Here is a 10,160-nt window from a genome sequence, read left to right as displayed (position 1 = left end):
GCACAAGTGACACATACAACCACTTTTGCCACAGGCAGACACCAGACTTGCATCTACAGGAAGTGATGTTAACCTTCACAATTCACGTTTTTCATTTTGTAACATATTTCACTGACAGAAAATTTTGAAAATGTGATTAATTTTAAACTGTGCCTTAGGGTTCGAGTTGCTGAACATGAAATGCGATTGCTGCCTAATAAAGGCATAACATGGGATGACAATGGTGCAGTGGATAACACACATGCCTAGTTGCTCCAGATGTGTGCTAAATATAGAACAATTGTAAGTCGATTTGGATGACTAAATGACAAATTAACATGCCCCACCTTTGCACATGAGAAACATTTCCATGGTGTAATTTGTAGCCCATGTAAATTCCCATGTGAAATATATGGGATTACATGTGAAACGTGTGTGCTCCACATGTTTCACATGTACGCTACATGATGCCACATGTTTCAACTTGTGTTTTTTCAACTAAAACGTGTTTTCTGCATGTCTTCACATGCGATCACATGTGAAGACATGGAAAATTCATGTTGTTTTTCTGCATTTCTTTGTAATAGAAATACGTAAACTCCTTTCCTGTGAATAAAACTACAAGAAATGTTGCAAAAACCTCACAATATCTGAATAGGTTTTGTATTTCTCTGTTGTGCCAGGGGGAACACAGTTATTGCTATATCACCTTGCAGTTTCATTCCACTCCACATCCAGGCTCTATCTGTGTGCTCTACAATCTTTTTTAGTTAAAAAAAATAATATGAATAATATATGCACTTACTAATTAGGATGCAGAGTGGGGGCCGTGGTGCTCACATTTTCATACTTCATACTTCATACTTCTGTACTTCTTTATGTTTCCTTGACCTAACCTAACCCTACCCCAACCCATAGTAAATTTTCTTTTGGCCCTCCTAAGGAAATGGTTTCAGTACTCCGGATCTGAACAAATCATTTCCTTAGTGCACAATATTTTTTACTCATGCCAAGTTCGCCCACTCTTGAGTCAAAGGATAAACACCACAAACGTAGCTCTGTTTCCTATTTACTTTCTTCCAATCACCTGATCCTGGGAGGCTTTTAAACGCTTTAGAACAAATAGCGGTGTGTGCATGTGTGTTAGTTGGGGGGGTGGGGGGGGGTCTTTTTTTGCCACATGGCTGGATATAATATAGCAGATGCTCCCAGAGTCTGAGGAAAGTGCTGGTAAGTCAGGTCCTGCATAGACTGCCAACAATCTAATATTAGCTGAGCACAAGGCTGTCTTTAGAATCAGTCACTAAGCTGGCTAAACTTAGTTCATTGCTTCCCAAGCTTCTTTCCAAGTTATTTTGCTCTACCACTGACCTCTGCTGGGTACTCTGGTGTCTGGGGAAAAGTTGGACTGCCTTTTGCAGCAATGAGTGAATGACTGATTGCAGAATGGGGGGCGGAATAACTCTGACCCTAAAAGGAAAGTGTGAGCTCTATCAGGAGGTGGGAATCAGAACAAAATGTTCTTTAACTCATACATCACATTAGTAATCGTTTGTATAAAACCAGTTCGATTTTCTTTTAGATAAAAACAAACTGCTTCTGTTAAAGCGCTGTGTGTGCTGTGCTGCCCTCGTCTGGTAAAGTAGTTAGATTCTTGTGCATCTAAAAGGATGAAGGGAAACACTGAAAACACACACACTCCTACCCCACCCTGCTGTGCCCAACAGACTTCCCTTTCCTCCGTATTTCGTCCTATCAACTTCATTTCTGTTTTGGCCTTTAACAAGCTATAAATCTTTGGCCCCAAGCATGCCCTGTTTTCCTCTCCCTGTGTTTCATATCAATAAGGATTCAAAACCTACCTCAGGTTCTTGTTTTCAAGCCTTTTGAGTAATGGGCCAGGCTAGTGGGATGCTATGGGTCTGATCTGATGGTTCACACCCGAAAAGTCAGATTCTGATAAGGATTTGGCTGGGGAATTTGATGGGATTTAGTGGGATTATGTTGTTGGGAGGTGTGTCGGCTTCAGATGGGTGGTATCAACAACATGCCTCTGTTGGGTAACTCTTCAGAGCAGATCAGCAACTACAATTCTCAGGATCCAAACACTTTTGAATGAGTGTCCATTTTGTCACAGTGGCTTTACCTTTGCTCATTAATAGTGCTGTGTATTTGATAATAACTTGTTAACGTCATGTTCCACATGTAGGTTCAGAGTCAACAAGATGTTTGTATATTTGGAAGCGATGTAGACCGCAGCTCTAACCTAAAGTGAAGGTTTATGTTATGGCTATTTTAAACGTGAGCTGTCTGAATAGCTTGTTGAACTACACCACATAAACAAGGCTTGTGTCCAAGCACTGCATTACCCAGTTTGATCAGAAGGGGGAAGTCTGCATCTCTCTAAAAGAGAGGAGCTGCTGCATAACACAAGGCTACATTCACATGAACAAAGTCACAGATTGGCCCCACGCCAACTCAATATCAGGGTTAATCTGTTTACCTGCATCTTCAATGCCACGTGACTGAGTCTGTGATGCCATGAATAAACCTGTTAACACGATATTCCTGTCCACATATGGGATTCAGCACTCAAAAACAAAAATGTTGCGGTCACAGTTCAAGCAGGGGGCTTAAACCTATGTGAACCTCATTCAGACATCTTAGTCTGCTATTTGAAACCTGGTTATTTGTTTGCTTGGTATCTGTGTCAAGACAAAACTACGTTAAAAAATACAATTAAATTAACTACAGATGAAAATGTGGTACTAAAACAGAAAATATGTATGCTGTCCTTTGAACTCCTTCTGGACATGTTTAGCACAATTTATTTTAAGCAGTGGAGCAAAACTTTGCAGGTCTGCTTTGCTTTCTTAAATGCTTTAATGTGTAAGCAGATTTTGCAAATTAGCTGCTTGCCCCATCTTTTACAGTATCTGTGTGGGTGTACAAGGAGTTGTGTTTGCGTGTACAGAGTGTCCATGTGTTTCCATGCATGTCAGTGTGTGTCATCCCTGTCATGGGAATATTTACTACCAAAGCCCTCCTGGCTTAGAGTAACAGCAGGGTTACTTTGTTGTCCCAGCAAATGGATTTCCATGGGAAAACAGACCCAAGATGCTGACTCCCATCACAAAGACACCGAAATTATACAGCAGATTTGGGAGCCGTGGAATGATGATTCAGTCGCGGCACTTATTTGGACCATTAGAGAGGTTTGCTCTGACACAACAGACGGGCACCAGAGAGCTGTGAATGGACAGATTCTGAGAGAGCTGTGGGGACAAGTGAGAGAAAGAGAGAGCAGACTCAACAGACTGTAAGGGGAGTAAGGCTGGCTGCTGTCTGTTTCTTTCTCATAATCCTTAAATCTTCTATAATCAGGATGAGAGGGAGAGAGCATGTTGCCTGACTTAGGACAGCAGGGCCTATGTTGGGACCTGGACGGATTGCCGGCTGATGAGGCAACCTAACTGGCCAGTAGGAGAGATGGAGGGAGGGGGAAGGCATTCAGCTGGAGTCAGTTTGGGAAACTTAACCTTAGCAGTTTCTACCAAGAGCCAGCAGGAAGAGAGGAAGTCCAATATATGAGGATGGTTTATCTACCAGGAGCAAGTTCAAAAAGAGAGGAATAAAGGACAAGAGGACTAAACCATGACTGGATTGTTTTAGGGTGAGACTTTAGCTATTACTATGTTCTAGTATTGTCGCTTTGCTTTGGCACACATGGTTGCAGAAGAAGCTTGACCAGATTGCAAGGTGTTGCTCAGCAGAAAGTGTAGGTCACAATGGCAGAGTTAAAGTAGGAGCTTTCTATGTTTGTGCAGAAGGAGGAAGAGGGGGGAGAAAAATGTTTGCATGATAGTGAGCTTCAGTTTTTTTGCATGATACAGTGCTAGCAGGCATTTAACGAGAGCTTATCCAAAAGATGCTGCTGCTCTAAAACTTAGCATTCATTTATAATTCAGAAGGTACAAGGTACTTCTGTGCAAACAATCAACTGTGTGAATTTGTGCCTAGTGTTGATATGGCGTAGTGATGGAGGGCCAAGGCAGCTTGACGACTGAAACCCTCATTCCTCACTGGAGAGCAATCAAGCTCTTTCTCACTCTCCTTTACAACATTAAGAAGTCCATCCCATCCTAAGTCTGAGCCTCGAGAAACAGTGCCATGTTGGTTTCAAAATATACTTTAACAGACACAACATTTGTATGACTTGCCTTTGTATAATCAGTTCAGTTCAATTGTATTTATATAGCACCAAATTATAACATAAGTTATTGCTTATTGATTTAAAACCCCTGGATACCCCAGGGTTCTTGTTCCGCAGTGCAGTGTGACACGAATAAGACACCATGACAGATGCTGTCTCTAGTCTGGCCTCCCATTGCTTCCGGCACCATATGGCCTTTCTCAACCCAGTATACTCCTCCTTCTATGCCTTCATTCACATTACTTTCAGACTGAGCTTCTGCAGATGTACAGTGTTTCTTGACCATTTACTGTATTTATTTGTAGATATGTGTACATGTCTTGCACATTTGTACACATTCTGAGCATTAACCATCTTAAATATAGTGAAAATATTTGTTTACCAGAGTCATAATAACTACTCTCTCTTCTATTCTATAATAGGCTGAGCTGGCGAACAAACATTGGCAAAAAGCATATTATACAGTCAGCTTGCCTACCCTGTAAATCACAGACTTACAGATCATCCACTCTGACAGGAGGGCTGAGGTGAGGTGAAGCTCCTTATCGTCTTTAAGCATCATGCCTCATACTCTCAGGTCACCAGATCTATTTAACATTCTAACTTGAAAGGTGGCAGTGTTTTGTTGTCAGCAATGCAGTCATACTCGAACTAGTGTATGATGCTTATTTTGAGTAGACATCTTCACACAGCCCTACATGACACCAAACAAAATGTAATTGTAACAATATTCCTTTTGCACACAAATATTTTTACCAGCACCTTTCACATTAGGATAAGCACACACTTTTGAAGGCACATGAAATGGAACATAATATGTCTCTTACTGTTTTAAGAATTTTAGATGCTTATATTCGCAGCAAGTGACCACTGAGCACAGCATTTGTTCAGTAGCCATTAGGGCTATTCTCCTACCAGTGCAAGTGTATTACAGTTATCTAAATTAAATATGAGCTCTGATTGGGCCCATATGCAGTGTCAGTGATAACATTTAATACTTTCTATTTCAGATGTGGGTGGTGTGCAGCAGACCTGACACCTTGGTGTGATCCCAGGCAGAAGGGGGTCCAATGGCCACTGCAAGTTATGACCCCCACCTGGGCGAAGGCCCATCCGAGGACTCGGACATCCTCCTGGATGATTCTGATTCAGGGAGTCTACTTTCTGAAGACTCAGTCCTTCCTGACTATGAAAGGAACGAACAGCATACGGAGACGGCTAAAACGTTGTATGAGGCCTGCGCTAAGAACAACGCCGCATCCCTGCGCAGGATCATGGAAAGAGGAGTTACTAAAGACGAGGCCATGGAACTGGACATCAATGGCAGGGTGAGATGGATTTCATTTTCCTTTTTATCACACAAGAAAAGTGACTTTGACACAACCTGAGAAATGTATATATCTGTAACAAAAAAATGTTTAACGTAAAAGTAAACCTTGTTTAATGAAGGTGAATTTATTTCTACCTTGTTACCCCTCAGGATGGGCTAATGGTGGCTGTAGCCAATGGATACATAGACATAGTCACTTTGCTGCACACGTGTCCATTCATAGACATCAACCATCAAGACAATGATGGCAATACTGCCCTCATGATTGCTGCCCAGGCAGGTATGTCTGATGCCACATACAGCACATTACCTCAACACTAGCCCAAAGTCAATCCTACCATATTGACATAATGATTTGGTTTCAATCCAGGCTTTGTCACCATTCTAAACTATATCCTTAACTACTACTCTGGTGTGGACACTGAGGTCAGGGATCCCCGTGGCTTCACAGCCCTCATTAAGGCAGGCCTGCAGGGCCGAGAGGAGTGTGTATCAGCTCTGTTAATGCATGGTAAGACCTCCAATAAAATTTGCAGTATTTCTTATACATCTGGTGTGTGTGTGTGCACATGAACAATACATTCATTCAGAAACAGTCAGCCCAGATTCTTGGATTAGTACAGACACCAATGCATATCTAATGGTTTACAGGGAAACTTTCCCTGAAAACCATATACCAAAAACTATAAATGTTATATACATGTGATACAAAGGGCGAACCAGGACATATGATCTGTGAACTAATCTGGTCTTTCTCTGGGCTGCCCGGATTAGTCCAGTATAAACTGTACAGGGACACATTTAGGATAGCACTATAAATATCCCAACCACATTCTATTTAAAGTTCAATTATGTCAGAGAGAGATTGACATTAGTCCGTCTGTCTGTATTGACAGGCAAACTTGAGCCATTTGTAGATTAGAAATATATGTCTGGTGTTCTTGGATTTGTTCTAATGCCTTGACTATTCATTAAGTTATTGTCATAGTTTTTTAAACAGATCCTCCAATAATGGCTTTAATTGAATTATTACAACCAGATAGCATTGGATTTCTTCACATCACTTAACATCCAAAGATTATGACCTTGTTTCCTTGTTTCCACTGTGTTCTGTGATTTTCTCCCTTTCTCGTGTGCAGGTGCAGATATGAATGCAATGGACCTAGTCCAAGGGAGAGGTCTAAAGGATTGGATCCTTAGGACAGGAAGGTTTGAGACTTTTAAAAGACTACGGCACCTGCAGGCTCATCCTGTCGCTGAGCAGTTCTGTGAAAGCTACGTTCCTGAGTGGCCTGAGCTGAAGCAACTGGTAGCAAAGGCCACGGGCTCCAAAACAGCCAGTCAAAAGCTGAGGCAGCGCTTAAAAGACAGCCTTTCTTTCAGCTTCCCTCAGGACCCGCAAGAAAATGGGGTCATGGACCATATGGTGCGGATGACCACAAGCATCCACAGCCCCCTGGTAGTCACTGGTTGCCGTCCACTCTGTCCTTCCAGCCCCCCAGAGATTGGCAAGCGACGGTTTGCCGTTCCTGAACTGCTTGAAAAGCACAGTAGCAAGGAGCTGGAGGAGAGCACAGTGTCCCACATTAAAGGATCCATCACCTCATCTTCTCTCACTGCTGTGTCAACCACCTCTGTATCTCTGACCTCCTGCTGCCAGAACTCAGAGCGCAGGGAAAGCATGCCATCAGGTGGCATGAGAAGCTTCATTCCCCGCAGCATGGCACATAGAAACAGCATCTTCCCCTCAGGCTGTATTCCTAAGATTGAAGTGACAAAATCTGGGGAGCCCACTCCAAAGAAAGAGAAAAAGAAGAAAAGGCAGAAGGGCTACCTGGAGCCTCCGATGTGGAAGTACAAGGAGGCAAAGGAGGAGAAAAAGAGAGAGAAGAAGCTTCAGGAAAAGGAAAAAGAGCAAGAGAAAAAATCTAAGGGGTCCAAACGTTCATCAAGCAAAAAATGAGGCAGTATTCTCTTTTCCTCAAGGAATTTCACTGTGATAATGTCATGCATGAGGGATGAGCATGTGACTACAATAACTCTAAAGCCAGTTTTAACAGAAGAAAAAGGGAAGTGAGCAATCAACAATTAAAACTGACTGATGGATTTGAACTTTGGATGGATTTTTTTGGCTTAGTATGAAAAAGAGAAAACTGGGGTGACTTGAAATTGCTAGGTGTGATTTAATGCTCAGCATCTTTGCAATGCTGAAAATAACGTTAACCAAATGTTATTTGGTTTTGGTGACAAGTCTTAGAATGGCTTTTTCTTATTGCAACTTCTATCTGGTGGATTGGTCGAGTCCGTCTCTTGGGGATGCAAAGTTTTACTGATCACGGACACCTGTAATGACGTTATTTAATCTTAAAAAACACTGTCCATTTGTGAGGATTTTACTAATCTGTATATTGTGATCAGTTTCTAAGTAGCCTGTGGTATTCAACTGCAAGATAACCAAAGCTATAGCAAATATTGTATATACAGTATATGTGAGTGAATTTATGCAATAGTTATTTAAGAAGACTGTGCCCTCTTGCACCACCATCAGTCAAGAGGTAAACTCAGTTCAGGAAATCAACAATACATCTGATTTGCTCTGCTGACTGCCATCTAAATCTATACAAAAGTCACTAATGAGGCTGTCATCGGTCCAGAGTTGAGATCTCTTTTGAGAGCTCATTTTACCTATACACCAAACCAATGCTGCTATGTCAGATGCAGCGTCTGAAGGATGCTTTTATTCCACAGGGTTTTGCTACTTCAGACAGTCCGGCCATGAAGCACAAATAAGGTTGTTGGCAAAGATTCAGACACTGGAAGTGAATCATAGCAATGTAATACATTTTCCAATTATGATCAAAACTGTTCAGTCAGTAGACAAATCCTACAGTCCCTCAAACACCACTACCAGGGCAAAGTTAAAAAGTGATATTTGAGCTTATAACTCGTGAGTGAGGCTCAAAATTATAATTCCTTGGTCAAAGTCCATTTTGTAGCCTTTTACGAATGAAATCAATCCCTATTTTGAATTTTATCAAACACTCAATTTCATTCTTATTCTGTAAAGGTTCTCTAATCCTCTGCACTTTCCACTGTATGCAACATGTAGCATCTACCAGATGCCTTTATTTTGTCTTTCTGACAGACTTTTAATACTCCATACTGTGTGACTGTTGCATGTGAATGATGTTACAGTGATAATACAGAAAAAAAGGAACTGAGCCATATCTGTGACATTTTGTCTGATCATGGGAAAAACTGCTCACTGGTATCCTCAGTCTGCCTGTGCTTAATGTACCATGTTTGATGGGCTTTTACTTTACCACCAGAATTGCTGCTTGCAATATTTTTTATACACCAATAGCAGACCTTACATCTGCAGAGGTACCTATGCACAGCAAAGAAACCTTTTGCACATAATGTTACTCAGGAAATCTTTTATTAATAATATGTGGAGCACTACACATTAAGCAATCTATCTGGGCAAGGCATTGGGCCATTTTAAAATGTTCATGGTACTTGTGTTAAAATCATAACTAATAACTCATACAGATGTAATTTCAATACATATTCTAATTACAACAAAATATATTTAAATGTGTTGTCTAAAAAAAATCCTATTTAGATACTGTTCTTACAAAAATTAAAGACTTGATCCTGGGGTTGTTTATTATTAAGTGGAGGCCAGAGACTCTGAAAGCTCAGGTGTTCTACATCTTGTTAAAGTGTGAGACCTATAAAATGTGTGTTTGGTTGCAAGTTTGGAATAAATTTACTGACCTTCACGTGCGAGTTTGTTTTTCTTCAATGTCTTTACCTGATTTGGTGATCTAGTGAAAGTACCACCATACTGTGTTTGGTGTTGTTACATGACATAATACACACTTTGAAAGAACATTTTAAAGTTACCCCTTCAACACCGCAAATTCAACATTTCCTTAATAGGCATGCATGTGACTGATGAGCCTCTTGTCTGGCACGTAACATTGGTTACTCTTTCACAATAAAGTTACTTTGAGCTTCTTAAGGAAGCCTTTAATGCGATCTCGTGGCATGGGATGGCTTTTGAACCCTGCTCTGTAATCTTTTCATCCAATGTGCAGTATCATTACATAACAGCTTATTGACATAGAAGCAAAAAGGATATTTGGGTTTGTTCAACAATAGAGCATACAATTATTTCTATGAAAATTAATGTTTCATGCTGTAGCTGGTCATTCTAAGAGTAAAACATTGTCACATTTTATTTCAGTGTTGTGACTTCCTCTTCACAGGGGGGAACTTGGTGACTTGAGGTCAGCTCTACAATAAATAGCTCTCTAGAGTTCAATGAAGAAACACACTAGACTTTAACATTGTCTGTGGACTGTAAACACATATCCTCATACAGTTGCAACACAGCCTGGAGCAGATTGTGCAGATTTTGACCTCTGAAAATGAGGCATCAGACTGTGAAGCACAAATATGACTAAAGTTAATATTACAAACTAAATTTATGTGCTGTGTGTTACGTAGTCCAGAGCTAAAATATTGACTATTCAATAGTATTCAAGTAAAACATGTCTTATCTTTATTGCGTTTTTTGCTTCTGACAAAATGACAGGATGAAAAATGTCTGTTGGATCAACATGTCCTTTA

At 40.8% G+C, this 10,160-nt stretch overlaps 1 protein-coding gene across 1 annotated transcript; it reads left to right on the top strand.

Moving 5' to 3' along the window:
* Positions 1-4,031: 4,031 nt before the first annotated feature.
* ankrd33aa (ankyrin repeat domain 33Aa) lies at positions 4,032-9,292 on the top strand. The gene is made up of 4 exons (XM_038739714.1): positions 4,032-5,520; positions 5,673-5,802; positions 5,893-6,033; positions 6,662-9,292. The coding sequence occupies exons 1-4, from the start codon at positions 5,263-5,265 to the stop codon at positions 7,483-7,485; spliced, it is 1,353 nt and encodes a 450-aa protein (XP_038595642.1). The 5' UTR covers positions 4,032-5,262; the 3' UTR covers positions 7,486-9,292.
* The last annotated feature ends 868 nt before the right edge of the window (positions 9,293-10,160 follow it).

This window comes from Micropterus salmoides, unplaced genomic scaffold (genome assembly GCF_014851395.1).
Source record: "Micropterus salmoides isolate LMB-PRFRI ecotype aquatic unplaced genomic scaffold, ASM1485139v1 Ms_hic_scaffold_2654, whole genome shotgun sequence".
In the NCBI taxonomy this organism is placed as follows: Eukaryota; Metazoa; Chordata; class Actinopteri; order Centrarchiformes; family Centrarchidae; genus Micropterus; species Micropterus salmoides.
This window is presented reverse-complemented; position numbering and strand designations above follow the sequence as displayed.

Excerpts from the sequence above, each read along its gene's own strand:
- ankrd33aa (XM_038739714.1), top strand. The coding sequence starts at position 5,263 with ATGGCCACTGCAAGTTATGACCCCCACCTGGGCGAAGGCCCATCCGAG. Across the intron at positions 5,803-5,892 it reads CATGATTGCTGCCCAGGCAG|GCTTTGTCACCATTCTAAAC; the intron begins GTATGTCTGATG and ends GTTTCAATCCAG. Across the intron at positions 6,034-6,661 it reads ATCAGCTCTGTTAATGCATG|GTGCAGATATGAATGCAATG; the intron begins GTAAGACCTCCA and ends TCTCGTGTGCAG.